We start from the raw sequence: 16950 nt of genomic DNA, 5'->3' as shown, positions 1-16950 counted from the left end.
CTCGCAAAATTTGTTATCCATATATCTACTAAATTTTAGTGGCTTTTTTTACGCAGAGGGGAACTTATGGCGATTAAGGAGCGTTACCTCCCACCAAAAGTTGGCCAAATACGAATTTATGATGGCGGAGAATCGACCTTGATTCAAGCCAGCAGCAAATATTTTGTTTACTTTCATTCTCGTTTACTTTTGAGCTCGCTTTTGAGGTCACAAAACTTCAACACAATTCTTGTTTGCTCCAACAGAACAACTATATGCAAACGAAGAGCCACTGCCACCTGAAACCAGCTTAAATCGTAATATTCCAAACGCTAACCTTCACAAGCATATTTAAAAAAATAATTATGCAGAACATTTCATGCAATTGTTAGCAGAATAAAATTCATAATAGTTTTGAATGGTTAAAATGAAAATTCCATGCAGTGGCTACATGACGGAGAATCATTTTCATAAAGTTGACAAAACAAGGGAAAGTTGTCAAGCTTCAAAGTTGGAATTTAAAAATACTCACTGTAGACAGATAGTTAAGATTGAGAAAAAAGCATTTTGCCATTTCGAGATTCTAGTAACAGGAAGTAAACATTGCGAAATGCAAACTTTTCACCGGCTTATTGCACTATCAAAATAACAGAATATCAAAATATGACCTCAGTTTTATCTGGGTCTGCAGGTCAAAGGTTAAAAGGCGCATGATTTGAAAACGTTCCAAGAAGGGAAATCTGCGAAAGCTGACTCTTTAGAGCCCATAAGTAGTATTATCAGACAGTTATGAAATTATCATGCGGTAGCTTTGAACTTCTGCCTTTTCTGATTCATACAAAGATAACATGTCTAGACTGAAATGCTTCGAAAATTTCTAGCAAAGGAATCATCAGTTCGAGAGAGGAGCAAGAACTACCAACAGTGATGTGCTTAGACAGTTTTGTTTGGGGGGCGTTTAGAAAGAAAGTGACCAACTTTATTTTTTTACCGATTATTTCTGCATAGAAAATTCATATCTACCAACAATATCAGATCATTCAGTTTTCAAGGGCCTAAAATCTGGAATTCACTCTCAGAATAAAAAGAGACAGCACAAAATACTAGACAGTTCAAGAATTTGATTAACCTGGTTCCTTAAAAACAAGTGCGCGTGCTCTTTTTGCAGTAAGTAATCTGTCTTATGCAATCCTTGGAATAACTTTATGTTAGACTTAATTAGTGTGTGATAATGATAATGATTCTTATCTTGGAAGGAGCACCTAGGCTTCAGCTTTAACTTTGATTATAGAGAACAGCCTTTTAATGTTACTAAAATTCAATTAGTGTTTTTATTCGCAATACAGGTAAACAGCCCTGTTACACCAAGAAACCCTGTTACACCAAGAAAAAGAAAGTGGTAGTTTCGTGTGCTTTGTTGAAGAACTTCCCCTGTGTTAGCAAGCAAGGCATACTGTTCTGCAAAGCATGTGACATTCCGAAGGCCCTCTATGATGCTAGGAAATTCAAGGACTTTAAAACACACACGAAAACAAAGATTTTGGATTTCCTGTTTATGCCATCTGCTCTGTTGTCATGGTGATCATTGCGTTTCCAAACAACCTGATGGCGTGAGCATCAAGTTAGCGAGAGGCCAATGTCATCTATATTTGCTTTCTGTAGATACTTAGAGCATTTTTAATTTTAATACTAGGAATGAGTTGACGAGCATGTGATTCCAAGATGGTTGGAATACAGGTTTATCGTCAAGCTCAATCAAACAATCAATTTGATCGTCACGAAGGTCACACCATTGACCTTCTTTCAGTTTGGTGGCTTGGCAAATTTAGTTTCACATCACGAAAGGAAATGAAATCACACCAGTTAGTGGAATTTCCTCATCTAAGAAAACAACTCGATTTGCCATACATAAAGGCCCATTATGTAAGTTGGTGGATCAGGATTGCGCCAGATTAATGGTGAATTTAAATTGTCCCACATTGCTCGCGCTGAATGCGTATTAACTCTCATGTATTTTCTTTCGAAGGTTTAAGTCTGCACGGTTCTATTATGATCGCAAAGACATGGTGTTTGGCGATGACACCGTATTTGAAAGTGCGTTTACCTAGAACTTCTACCTCGGTGCAGTTGCAAACCTAGCTAATGGGAGTAGATCTAATTAATTATTCTGATAATAAGATTATGTGCACATGCCAATGAATGCCGAAATTATTGAACAAGATTAAGCTTCAAGCGTGAACATAACAAACTACGTCCAAATTCTCTTAACAACAAAAAGCCCTGGTAAAGAATTCACTTTCACCTTCAAATTCACTTTCAAGGTTCATCTCTAGGCAATGACAGTTAGTCAGACACAAATATCAATAATGGTTTTATTTTCATGAAAAACTCTCTCAAATGCACTGATGCCAGGTATTTTGAAAAAAAGATATTGAAATCTTAAAATAATTCACACTAAAACGAGAAGCAATGAGATACTCTTCCACCATCGCAAAGGTCACAATTTAGTGGAGACTAAAATGTCATCCACATAGTCTTTCGATTTGATTTTTAGCAACAAATGTTTTGATTAACAACAAATGGTTTGATAATGTGACGACAGAGCAAATCGGACTTATTTTGGTTAGCTGCAGCCTGTTTTTGTTAATTAATAAATGCAAGAAGTAAAACTAACTGCCTAAGAATGACGCAAAAAGGAATTAAATCTTGACGCTTCTAGTGAAAAAACCGCTAAAATTTGAATGAAATCTTGATTTGCTGCAAAAGGAATCGTCACAGTAACTAATTTTTATTACGTTTAATTTTAAATAGTATTTATGCTGGGTTAGCACTTCATAAATTTTTCTGATCAACATAAATTCGTGAAGCTAGGTGTCAAGGTTTCTAGGTGCTTTGCTCACTAGTATATCATCAGTAAGCAGACATTTAAACATTTTGTCATAAATTTTGTGATTGTGAGCAAAAGCATCTGTCAATAGTAAAACTTGGCTCCACCAACTAACTGAAAATGTAGGATAAAATAATATCACAGTTTCCCCTACAAATTTGTGTATAAACGCTAGAGACAAGATTGTAGCTAAATGTTTTGTTAAAAGTAAAGAAAGTTTTTAGGGAAGAATTCAAAATCAAAACAGATTTTACAAAATTTGCTTTCAAAGGCGTTGGGTAATCTTTTTGCGTAACGTGACAAAATACTCGGTGCTAACATATTTTAAGTATATTGGATGCTTCATACGGAGGAACAAGCCCATTTCCTGTATAAATGGATTGCGTGATGCTGGATATGTAATCCACTAGCAAGTAGGTATTCAAACATTAGGTAGATCTTTGGGAAGGCTGCCAACTCAGTTGAAAGAAGCCTTTCACCTTTGAGCTGCAAATACCAAGAGCCTGAATTTACCAACAATAACTATAATTCATCATTGTAATTGCACTTCACCCTGAAACAAAAGAGTTGAGGTCCTGATTCATCCTTGTGTAACAACCTAGGAGCATTTTTCTTCATATCAGCAGCACCAAAATTGCCGTAGACTGGCAGGGATAAGATGTCGTACAAAAAACCGAAACTCAAATTGACTGGGGACAAAAACGCAGTTTGTATGGGACCTGGGGAAACTGAAAAACTGCCCGATCGGGAAATTTTGCACTCTTCTGATCCTTTCCTTTGTTTTTGTATTTTAGAGAACAACTACTAATACCAGAAATTGAAAAAGCAGCAATTAACATCAGAAAATTATGTTTTAAACGTATGATTCCATTCTGTTTTCAATACAAGCTTTTTATGTTTGGACCCTAGCTCGAGGCCTAGTTCTTGAAGTTCCTTATTTTTGGACCTCTTTTGATCAAGTTATAGTACTGAAAGTTACTTAATAGTTCCGTAATTTTAAACGCACATTTGGTGCCATGATTTATTTATTTTTGATATTTTTGGATGGGGGCCTTTTTCGAGGGTGGCTTATACGAAAGTGAGCTTATTGACAGTTTGTAGTTCTAGGATTGGGGCTTATTCGAGGGGTGGGGGCTTTTTCGAGGGGGGGGGGGCAATTCGAGGATTCCCGGTATTCCTATATCTCACAAGATGTCCTTTTGAACCAATCAACACCAACAAGCGTTCCTATAAGATTTTTCAGGTATCTAAACAAGTAGACTTCTGCTGTAAACTGCGATTTCTAAACAGAAATTGCTAGGTTTCTCCGCCAATATTCTATCTGCATCACCTAACACTTGAAATATCATAGCAAATTTATTGCCCGGATAGGGTCTTTGCAAGAAATTTCTTTCAGGATACAACGGCCCTTTGCAGCTTCTTTATCCCACTAATTCTACAAGCTCATTACACACCCTTCCAGGCCCTACCCATCAATATGGCATAATTACGTCAGAGGAAGGATTATTCCAATGTGTAAAATGCATTTTATTGTCAGTCAGGTTTCTAATATAATCGATCAAATTTCCGTCTTAAAGATTATCTTAAGAAATCTTGGTAGCGAATCGGAATAGCATGTTTATTTGCAGTGGATTAACATGGTATTGAATGCTAAATTTCTTAGGAATTGGGTCTTGTGGCGATTTTCTGTCAATATTTAAAATTTTTCTTTTCAAATAATGATTGAAGTAAACGTCTTTTTAAACAGTAAACATTCGACTATATCATTCAAGGAAAAGCCTATTATTGTTTTAGTCTGCTGCACATTTATCCAAGCCAACATAATTTCGCAAGAAAGAATTTTGTGCAGAGTCGTCAGAGTGTCGTTATCTTCCTCGATAGTAACTTTGTTTGAATGGTTACTGTTGAAAAGAAGCCTTTTTCTTTGGCTCTATATTCATAAAAGAGGTTTCAAGAGGGTTCCTAAAACAGGTGGCCCGGAGTTAACAAAATGTTACATCAGTAGTGCCGTGGAGGGGGGGGGAGGGGTCTCTGCCCCTTGTTAAGATAAGGAGAGATTTTGGGGGTTTAGCCCCCTTAACAAGCCAGTAAGTGTGTGGTTGGGCCAATTCTTAACTTGGCATGGTGAATTAGGTCTTTAGCAGGCTATTGATTTTCCACGATTGAAAAATTTCTATTAGCGTTTTAGCGTCGGTGAATAGTTTGAACGATTACATATACCCATTAGAGAACCTTCAACACAAATGCAAATTTACAGGCTGTTATGATAGGTATGGTCTTGGGTGGGGCCACGAGCAATTTGAAATGATTCCAAATTGAAGTTGAAGTGATCCCGTTTGGTACGGCTATCAGTTCTGTTTGGAACGGCTCCGACGGGTCCCGTGTGTAAACTGAAGGCCTAACCGTGTCCATTTTAGTACGGTTCCAAATGGAACCGGTCTCGTGTAAACGCTGCCCCCTAGCACTTTTAAGGACAGAACCTCTGTGTGGCGCTAGTTGAAATAATTTAAGTTTTCACTTGCAAAAACAGTCAAATCATCTAACGAGAAAACAGTCAAATCTAGCGAGAAAACAGTCAAATCTAGCGAGGAAACAGAATAGCTAAATCAGGCTTAGCTTTGATACAAATTTTTACTATTGTCAGTCAAGGGCTGATTCATCAATTTTAAATATACCGAGAATAACAGACAACATCCTTTACAGGAAAAACCATGGCTTTTCAACTAACTGTGAGAGGCAATTAGGTTGGGATCCGCTCGGTCTCATGTTCATTAAAAGGTCATTCCACGCGACTGTTCCCTGTCTAGTTGCTCAAAGTAGTGACCGGACGGAACAGAACAGAATTTTGACATGCTGACTGGACCCAGTGCCGCGACATCCATGTTACATGTTCCCATCTTTCAAGTTTTTATACTTCTTCTCACGATTTTTAACGAGTTTCATGGTGTAACGTCAGGGAATTTTGCTTTTTCAATATTTCAGATACGAAGTAAACGCTGTTGAGTGCATCATTTGCACTACAGGCCAGAGCTGTAGGGGCTGGGGGGGGCTGGAGGAGAGGGCTGTAGTCCTCCACTACTTTGATGGTTAAGTAGAATATTAAGATTGCAGCATCTAAGATAACGAAAGCAAACTACCACAAGAGTTTGCAAACTTTCCTAGAGCCAGCACCTCTACCCTCCCCCTTTCCCTCCCCCTCCCCCTTCAAAAAGCATCTCTTGTGCTGATGCTCTACTTTGTTACAAGAAGATATAATTTTTTAAAGGCCATTACACTCTTTTTTGTAGGAATAATAAATTTATGAAAACAGGAACCCCAAATTAAGGTAAAAGATAATAACAAGCCGAGGCTTAGTATCAGTTAAATGTGAAGTTGAACAAAGTTGCGAAACCCTTAAAAAATTGAGGAGTATTTTACCATTCAGGGGTGCATTTTCGGTGTATTTTCATACTTGTCACTAATTAAAGGATGGCTCACTCACTTTGTTGGCAAATGGGGTTCCGAACTCTTCCCTTGAGAACAAAAGCTAGCGATTGCACTGCTTACAACCCAAATAATTTAAGAACAGATCAAGAACCATCCAGCCTCAAAGTTTTGCAAAAAATTAAGAACAGCCAGCCGGAACTTCAATTTACTGGTACTAGGAGGTCTAGGGGGCCTCATAAAGTAATTAATTCCATTTTTTAAGAATGCAATAAATCAAGTGTAGCAAATAAGAATAGTAAAACTTTTTAAACAATTGCAAGAAATTACTGCAAGAAATATTCTGAAATGCACTTTGAGGTAATCTTAAGGGCGTGGTCTCAAAAAATTCTCTGTTTTTCCCCCAAAGCCTCCGAAACCTCTCGGTGGCCTTGCCCACTCGTCCAATACATTCTATTTATATTTCATCCAGTGTATTGTCATTATATTTTATTTTGTTTTGTAGTTGTTATTTTTGCCATTTTATAAGTTGTTGATGCTGAATAGTTGTTTATGTGGAAGTAGATAAAAATAAATTAACATAAAAAATAAATACGTCCCAATGATTGATCAAAACTATAGAAAGCATGTTAGAAATCACGATAGAAAACCAGTATTTAGCAAAAATGATTTTTAGAAATAGTATGTTTAATAGACGGTACGAACAAACATTCATAGTGGATCACCGGTAGAATACAATAAGGTCACAATCAATCAAGACTGCTTGGTCTGGATCTATATAGCGTGAATTTTAGAAAGGAAACCGGTGTCTGAGAACCAGTTGAAGCAGTGCTGGTGATCCACACAAAGACTTCAACGGGGTCACTTTTAGTTTGAATGGATTTGTGAACAGATTTACTACCACACAGAATGCATGTTTAGGCAGATGGAACAATCCAGTTTCTTAACTTCTAGATTATTCTACACGATGACCTTGAGTCGTGACATTAGATTTATTTTTTCCTTCCTTTTTATTGCTTTCTTGGGCTTTTGACCTTTGCTAATGAATCACCAAGACAAAGCAAGCCGCGAACTTCTGCTTTCCTGGTATGATTCCAAAAATGCTTCAAAGAGCTATAAAGCGAGTTAAATATAAATTAATGAAATATGAAATGCGATGAATATAGGCAACCACCGGTCTCATCTCAAAGAAAACCGTCAAAAATGGCTATAGATTGCAGCTGGATTTTCCTTCTATGAAAAATCAATACCTCATCTTTTAATCAAATCTAATCAATCTTTACCAATGAAGATGAAATAATCTAGCTATCAAAAATGTTTTTGCTGAAAGACAGATTTATCAGCAACGAGAAATTCTGAATATCTTCAACTCCACATTAATTACTCGTATCTCAAGCTGAAATTTTTATCTGGCCTAATCTTTTGTCTATAACTGATTTGCCCTCATCTTCATCAAAACATTGGAGAAAATTAATCTTTGGCGAATTCTAGCAAAAGATTTTCCTTTAAAAGCTATTATTTCTAGTCCTCGAAACAAATGTTGAATTGTAATGATACATTGTTTTACATTAGTATAGTGAAATGTTTTATGTAGGCCGATATTTTGTGATAATTTTGTCTCTTCAGGCCAGTTTAAAGTTACTCTGATTTTCAGGGGCGGATCCAGAGCAAATTTGAAGGAGGGACAGTTGGTAGTGGGGGTGCTAAAAAATTTGCAAAAATTAGTGACGAGTGTTCGGTGTATACAACAATTTCAGATCCATTTTCGGAATAAACAACATAACTTTGAGGTAATCTTTGACGAAAATTAACCTATCGGTCTCAGAAACTATTTCACCTGATTCTCATTCTTCAAAAGGGGCGCACAATTTCCAAAAAAGGGGTGCCAGACTTGCTTCAACTCGTTGAGGGAGGGGCAACTGCCCCTAGTTGCCCCCCCCTCCCCTTGAATCAGCCACTGCTGATTTTCTATTCAACAACGCCTTTACAGATTTCTGGCTATGCCATAGACAGATTAAAGAAAGGTATGCTTGCGTCGTCTAGATTCAAGCTAAACAGGTTCGCGTCAAAGTGAAGATTTAGTTCACAATTTAGCTTCAATGAAAATTGTTTACATAAAAGTAAACAAAAACAGGTCCATATCTATTGATGATTCTATTTTGAACATCCCAACACAGACAATGAAACTTGGTGTGGTGATGAATCGATATGCATTATCTGATCTTGGTTGCACATGTCTTCGCAGTATGGTGCAGCAGCACACCCAATAGACCCAATCACTGCTAAACATTTCACTTACATGTGTACCTCTACTCACATGGCATTCAAAACCAATCACTGTTATCCTTGACATCAATGCATGTCATACAGCTAGGGGATTTGGTTTACAACTTTCTGAGAAATGTCAGCTTTCAGATTTAAGAAGTTCCTCTGCCGATCTCAATGTAGGCTGTTCAGCCTCCTTTTTAAAAGTGAAAAAACGCTATCTTTAAATAATTGGTCAAATGTTACTTCAGGCTTGCGGTTGCGTTAATGATCTTAGACGCTAAAGTAATCAGTCAAGAATCAATTGCAAAGACAGCGACAACTGCAATATTTTGGTATTCTTAAGAGCAGAGAACTTCAGCTAATTTAAATAGCTTTACCATGAAAATGCCACGTCAAGCATTATGATTATCATTATGATCCGTATATGACTGTCAAATCTTTTTTCATTTAACAGTTGTCAGTCATCTGGAGCGTGGAGCTCGCAAAAGAACAAGCGTAGCGGGGGTAGATCCGCAAAATTATTCATAAAAATAACTAGTACAATTAGATGACTGATTTAACTATCGTGGCGTTATAATTAGTGCATTAACCCCCTATTAGCATTACATCCCCATTTGGTACAAAATTTTTTGGTTCATTCAGTATCAACCAAAGCAGTTTTCATGCACATAAACGATGGAAGAATAATTTCATGTGTTTTTGCTATCTAATAGATTTCTACACTTAATGAATTGGACTACCATCTGCAAGAATATTGACGACAAGTGAAATCAGGGTGTGGCAGGCTTTTGTCCACTGATTGTGAAATCCACAAAAATTTGTACAGTTGTATCATAGCTATTGGTTAGCAAACATGCAAAGAAAAACCAATAATTTAATTTTTATCAACAGCAAAAAATGCTCATTTCAAAAAATTATTTTGCTTAGATTGCTATATTAGAATCAAGCAATGACTGATTTTCTAAACACGACCGCCATTTTGCGCCGAGTCAAGATTAGTTAAGAAATGTCTATTCTTAGGCTCAACATTCATCTGTTCAAGGAAAAAGTTGTATCCTAGCCCGCAAGATCGATTTCTTAATTTCTGAAAGGACAGGGAAGTCCCTCACTGAAATTATCGTCCATAGCAAGGAGAACTCTTCTTAATTCGCGAAAAAATTTAACTTATCTGGAAGAATCCATTATCTTACAAAAAGCAACATAAATGTCTTATGAAGAAGTTTTTATGCTTCTTGTTCTAAAATGTTCTAAAATGTAACGCCAATGGCGTTATTGCTTTCTTTCACATCACAGAATGTGACGTGCCATTGTAGCAATCTCGGGCAAGGCCGAATAGGTTAAACACTGTCCATAGGCCATAGGTTACCAAGCGCGGTTACAAATTAGTCGACTCTAGCATATTCTTGGTGAAGCACTGCCATGAAACTAAGTTATCATGTTCCAATAAAAGCATGCTTTCTATCGTAAGCAAAATAGCAAATGATATCTCTGTAGAGGCTAGAGGAGCATTTGTATGTTGACAGAGAATAAGAAATGAGCGGGTTGAGGGCTCCGGGGAATTTTCATGCAAGCTTTGACGCAGTTTGGTCAGCATTGGACAACTTTTTACTTAGTAAAACAAGTGGATGTTAGTTGATTTGGTTGCAAACATTTAATCATTTGGCAAGGAAAGCAGAGGCTAAACCGAGAGCTTGTGATACAACTTCTGACTGTGCTAATTGTAAACGCATAGAATATAAACCACAGAAACGTGAGCAAAGTATATGGCAACGATATCTTAGTAATACCTTGCTTTGGCAGTTGGAAGTCAGATTTAGCGTTCTCCGGGTATAAAGTTGAAATGAAGTGCTTAATCTGTATCTTTTTATAACTGATGCCGTTTGATGATGACTAAATGAAATCGAAAGAAGTGCGGAGAAGACGTTATTCTAATTGAATTGCTTCGAATAGCTGTTTTAACAATGTTTTCTAGCCACAGCCGTTTCCACAATAAAAGAAGTAATCCGCATCATAGGTAGGGAAATAATCTTTCTTGCCTTTCACAGAAAAAATTAGATTGCATTTAATCTTTAAAGAAAGTATTCAGAACATGAATCATAGACAGTCGATCAGAGATGAACTGATCAAGAACGTGCGGTGGAAGGTTTGATCAGTATAGGACTGCTAAACAACAAAATAAAGCCTTGGGCCATTATAACAACCGTTCATAGGCCACGCTGTTGTTTTCAAAATTCTGTGCAAGTTTATTTAGCATGGCTTTGGTCACGAGAAAATCCAAAAAGCAGCTAAATGCTAACATAAACAAAACAAAACTCAAATTAAACACTGCAATAAATGTTCTTTCTATTCGTTGAACCGCTTTAACATAGTTCATCAAAAGATGAGTTTTCCCGAAATAATAGCCTCGAAAAAATGCTTGTATCAGGCGCGCCCATAACTAGCTAATTTTACTGGACGCTTTTATCACGCGAGCTTGAACTCCGTGAAGGAGCTTCCAAAAAAAGCAGTTGAGATTATATAAAGATGCGGTTATTAACAGAGGCAAGTGAAACAAACCTTTGTTGTTGATTAGGCCGATGGTTCGGTCTTCTTCTATACCGTTCATAATTGCATGTCTGCCTCCCTAAGAGAAACTCTGGTGAAATCTGCTGAAGGGGATTGTTGTAAACTGCTTCTTGAGCACGCGAATTGTCTTGCAACAAGCTGCAGTAAGAATTAGGCCACATCACATTTCCGAACATTGAGATAGTCGATGGAAGTTCGTCAAATAACTAAAACAATTTATAGTTTGAAGTTGCGCGGATAATAAGGATCATTTCATTGCACGTCCAAGTTGTCCTCGCAAAACTGACCTTTGACATGCTCCGCTGTAACAAGCTATAGATGAACTGCGCACTAACATGCTATCCGGGTAGCTACTACGCATGTCTATTGATTCGCAACAGCTTTCCCCTAAAGAGATATTTACGAATAAACCACAGGTTACAAAGCAAGAGATTTACAATCTTCACTGTTTTGAATTGTTCTATAGCAAATGCGGTTTGTTTTTCTGAAAAATTGCCCAGCTATCTCTGTTTTTTCGGTAATCCTTCGAAGGAAACGGGATGTTACAGACACGAAAGGTTGCCTAGCTGTTCTCGGCAATTACTCATACCAATCCATGTGTTTCCGAGATGCAATTTTTGCAATGAAATCCAACACAAAACACTAGCAGTATGCAAATTTTCTGCCTGAAAACATCATACAAAAGTACCTGCATTCACATTGTCAGCTCGCTCCCCTCCACATCATATGACTAATACATACTACGTCATAGCTTTGTATTTAATGCTTCCAACTAAGAGAATCACGAAAGGAAATTCGAAAAAATGCAGTAGCGTATTTCCTATTAGTTTTGATGTGAATGATGGGTAAAATCTTCATTAAAACAAAGTACAGAAAATTATTATTTTTTTCCTCAGCTGAGAAAATATATTTTGAGTATTAACTTCAGAGGCATTATCAACATCTGATGTAAACTATGTGGGGCGCTGTTTCGTAACAAGGGAATATATACAGTCAGAAAAACATATTTGATTTTCAAAATGAAATACTAGAATTTGATGCTTTTGTTTTCTCAAGATAACTAAATCTTTATCTTTTTAATGAAAGTTTGGGTAGAATAGTAAAAGAAGTTCGTCTGAAAATTCCGGGACAGGATTATAATTTATTCCGGCACAGGTATGCCGAAAGAAGATATCATGTTTTCAGGTATCATGTTAACAGAATTTTATTCCAGGACAGGGTCATAAAATTTTTTTCTAGCAGGCACATACCGGGAGCAATTCACACTTGATGTTTTAATTTTTTCCAAAATCTTCCTCCCATCCAATGGTAGAGCTTTACACTAACCAAAAAAAAAGTTTTTGCGTCAACGAATACCGTGATAGACTAAAGTCACAATACCGAGGTCGTTTTTGGGTTTTCTCTATTTTGAATATCCAACTTTTGAATGCTAGTGCATTAGTTTTTTTGAATTCCCCCACCCCAAATGATAGCCCCCTTTTAATTTCTTCAAATTCCCCACAGTCTATTGACGTTGCTTGCTACAACACTGTTTCTCAAAAGTGTTGCTAAAACACGATGCAAAAAAACAATCCAAAAAAGATTCAGACAGATTTGAAGCATTAGGCTGGCCCTAATTTATACATACTTTTAGACTATGCATAGAAACTATGCAGTCTTAACTTTACTTAACTCTACTTAACTTAACTGCATTTTATCGTCTTTACAAATAAGAATAGCAGAGCTTTATTTTTCAGAATGATTCTTGCCTATTGTGCTTTGTTGAATTTTTCAACTGTCAACATGGCAGGCTCCGTCATACTGATTTCAGTGTTACCTGGTACAGATGCTTGTATTTTACGTTTTGTACTATCAAAGCAATATCTGATGCCTTGCATATAGCAAATATTTACACTCCTATGGCAAACCATTGTCATATTATCTTTCATGGTGGAATCCAGTCTTCAAATGCGAGTATTATTATATTAACATGCAGGGTCTCAATAAAATCATTCATAAAATGAAGGGAAACAGTGAGATGGACGTGGAGGCATTGATTAGAAGTCCAACCATATCGTTATCGGGGAAAAGGGGGTACCTTCAAGATTACTTTATTTTTTTTCCTGTCATCAAAAAGGGAAAGGCATCAGAGCATTGCTGCGAATGCCTTACCATCGGTACCTTTTGGGGGTGGGACACAAACCTAAAGATGGGTGGATAGAATAAAACACCATGTCCCTTCCAACATAAAAAACAAAACTGTTCCTCAAAGTGAACAGCCTCCCTGATCTTATAGGTCTAGAAACACTGTTAAAACAATTGATTCTGCCATCGGTCAACATATTTTACAAAACCCAGATAGTGCCAAATTCTATAATGACGACATGTTTCAGATAATGGGCAGTGCCCGGTCGGCCTTCCATCTAGCAGTTTTCGAATTGATCTACATACAAACGAAAAAGCCGCCATTAGACAGAAGGAGTTCGTTTTCTTTCTTGGACTCCAGTGGCAATTTTTCTATAAGCACGAAACACTGATTGGACAACTATGCCAGTCGTGTGCTTGCATTTTTCTGATTGGCCTAGTTTGATGCATGACTGGGTATATATTTTCCATATTGCTTTTTCGGACCCTTATTCTGACATTTTATACTTTGAGGAGTGTGAGACGATAAAGCTTTTAGTAAGCTGTGAAATGTTTGCGTTTTTAAATCCGATTGGTAAAGTTGCCTAGTTGCAATGAGGTCGCTTGCCTATGATGACGTCATTACAACTAGGTAGAGATTAAGCATATCCCGTCATTTTGCCATTTGATGCTCTCTTCATTGTGTGCCGTGTTGTAATCAGGGAAGCAGTAAGCATAATTCAGATCTTTTTTAATCTAAGCAGATAGCAAACATGTTTAACTTTTCTCTTGAGGCCTAGGGCATTTGTCCCTCTCTTGGCGGATCAGAACAAATAAAAGTAATGCTGCAATTAAAATCAATTTCTATTATTTTCAGATTTGAATCAAAAACCCCAAAAGAGCACTACAAAATACCCTTAAGTTTTAGATACTGTAAAATAAGAAACTGTAATTTGTTTATTAGATATAGCGTCATGAGCACAGACTTGGTTGTAAATTTATGAACCAGGCCAAAACAGCAGAAGTCCATTAACCGAACTCACTTCTTTCAATTGTTATAGCTCAGTTAATTTGAAATAGCTTTTACTGGTTTTGCAATAATAGAGCTATTTCGTGGTGCTATTGAAGGTGAATCGGTCAAAATTATTTAATTTAAAAAAAATAGATTTCTTATAATGTCATACTTTGGTACTTTATTTGCCAGTGGATAATTTCAGAATCTGACCCTAAGCATCTTTTGAATAACTCCAACCAGACACGCAACTTACAGATACGCCGGGGAGGAGGCGTGCGGCGGGCCTTATTAATGATGAAGTTTCTCAAAAAGTTTCTATAAGACAGTTACAAAAGAATTAGTAGGAGCTGGGAATTTTTTTTTGGTTGCCCTTTCGCCAAAGGCGGCGCCAGCCACTACGACCTGGGGGGGGGGGGGGGGGGGGCGTAACAAGGAAAACATTTTTATACCACGCCGTTTACAGCACCAAAAAACGCCATTTTACCAGCAAGGAACGCCAATTTTACCTGAAGGGAACATTCAAGACTAACTTTTGGCTATATAAAGGCAGTTTGAAGATCATAGGATTACGTCACTAAAAGTACGTTGCCAAAATATAACCCTTCCCCCCAACATTTTTTTGTCGAATTTAGACAAAATACAGAATTGATTCCCCCATGGCTCTGCAACAGCCTTTTGCCGAAGCCTGTCTCCTTGCCCCTTGGCTGTTCCAGCGTCCCTGGCAATAAAACGGAGTTTATATTTTATCCACTATTTACATCGGAGTTTTTCAAGGTATCTCTGGTCGGTCAGAATGAGCGATGCCAGAAAGTTGAGTTTTTAAACCCTGATTTGCATGACAGATTCATTTTGCAAAAACAAGAGTTTGTTTGCAAATCCTTTTGTAAACACACGCTTGAAAGCTACCAGTTAACATCCAGCCAGGCATGTAAAAAGCAGATGGCTTGCTCTTTCATGGTAAATTGCTCACGAAATGTACTGTGACGAGCGGTAGCGTGGATTTGATGAACATTTAACTGAGTCACAGAAACTTCATAAAATCAATGCATAATTCATAAAAAAACGTGACCAAGTTTGGCGAATTGACAGCAGATCATTTTCCAGATTAATTATTGATTGCGCACGTTGAAGAATGTAATTTTAGATGAAGAAAAAGTCGCACATTACCTAAGGAATGGCCTCTGTGGGAACGAGCAACATGGCCTATCTTGACAGCTGACTCCTTGTTTGGAGATTTGATCGCAAAATTCTAAAGTTTGAATTCAATGACTAGGCCCTGCTGTAGCCTCAAAAATTGTGCAGCCATTCTTGCCATGATCCCAAAGGATAAGGAATAGGTTCTTCTGGGATTTAGCGCATTTTTATAAAGAAGGGCTCCCGCTTGGAGATTTCGAGATGGCAGTCTATTTTTCTCCCTATAGATTGATTACAAGTCCTTGGAGATGTATTTTCCACTTGGTATGCTTAAAGCTACCAGAGTGTATGAACAGGGCTCGCGTAGTAGCGCATTGAGGGGAGGCGGGAAGGGGCCGATGCCCCTTAACGGCAAAAAGTATCTTTGACAATGGGCTTTTTCTGGCATTACTCAGGGTGTGGACCCCAATTTCCCTCGCTCAACTTGCCTTTGCCCCCTAGGTCTTACCACCCTAACTACGCTACTGCGATCGCGGCAAATATTATATTAATCGAATATTCTAAAAATCTTATCGATATCATCTGTGTTGCTGTGTGATCAAAGATTAAAACTAATTTCCTACTAAATAGAAATTTAAACAGAGGTATCTTTATGCTACTGCTGATGAAAAATTCTCTTTTATTTTGCCATTTCCAAGATACTGCTGTCATTGTTAAAATGGACAAGAATCATGCATTGAGTAGCACAAGGTTCTGTCTTAGGGCCAGTTTTGTTTGACATACTCCAATAACATGGACGTTTTAATGTTTCTAGAAATTTGCAGATCTGCAGATGATACAACTATTTTTGCGCGTGGCCCCAACATAGAAGTGGTCATTGTCAATTTCGAACATAATACCACGAAACTTGAATGGTTTCCCAATAACTTTATGAAGATAAATGCCATTGCAGCAATTTCTGGAATGAGAAATACTGAATTGTTTATCAATACGGCGAGGCATCTGTAAAGAAAAGTAGTGAGAAGAATCCTCTCGGGTAAAAATTTGATCACCACCTTGAAAAAAATAAAGCCTCGGTAAAAAAGACTAGCCAAAAACTCCTCGCCCTTACCCGCGTATGCTGTTGTGTGGACATGGAAAACTACAACAGTAAATGAGTTCTCCTATATCATTTAAGTTACAGCCAACATGTTTGGACGTTTTATGATGGGGCCTCGAATAAAAGAAAAACTTTTATTTACACATTACATACAAATATTATGCAAATTGTCTTGACTTCGCTTGAGGCAAACTAAGGTGCATCCATGTGAGAGGCATACAGTTGCTTTTGACAGAGATCTAAAAAGCCAATTGGATCTAGTCTTACCTTCCACGAAGAATCTTTTTGAAGAACGAAATTTTAGCTACAATCTAAATGACACCCAGCCCCAAACAGTGGCGGCTCCAGCCTGGGATAAGCGGGGGAGGGACAAAAGGTGTGTTAGGGACCATGCCCTTTTTTGACCATGCCCTTTTCTCCTGTTTGAAACACTTTCTTCCTGTTTGAAACACTAGTCCCACCATTCCCCCCTCCCCC

At 37.6% G+C, this 16950-nt stretch overlaps 1 protein-coding gene across 1 annotated transcript in view; it reads right to left on the bottom strand.

The window, feature by feature from the left end:
- The window catches only part of LOC135681556 (uncharacterized), a 52116-nt gene extending 40657 nt beyond the window's left edge, over positions 1-11459 (bottom strand). The window contains exon 1 of the mRNA XM_065196094.2: positions 11114-11459. Within this exon, the coding sequence (XP_065052166.2) occupies positions 11114-11298 (185 nt within the window). The 5' untranslated portion in view covers positions 11299-11459. The remainder of the gene's footprint in view (positions 1-11113) is intronic.
- Between the last annotated feature and the right edge of the window lie 5491 nt (positions 11460-16950).

This window comes from Rhopilema esculentum, chromosome 12 (assembly GCF_057945365.1).
Source record: "Rhopilema esculentum isolate cy_ngs chromosome 12, ASM5794536v1, whole genome shotgun sequence".
In the NCBI taxonomy this organism is placed as follows: domain Eukaryota; kingdom Metazoa; phylum Cnidaria; class Scyphozoa; order Rhizostomeae; family Rhizostomatidae; genus Rhopilema; species Rhopilema esculentum.
Note: the sequence above shows the minus strand (reverse complement) of the source record. Positions and strands in the feature narration are given on the sequence as shown.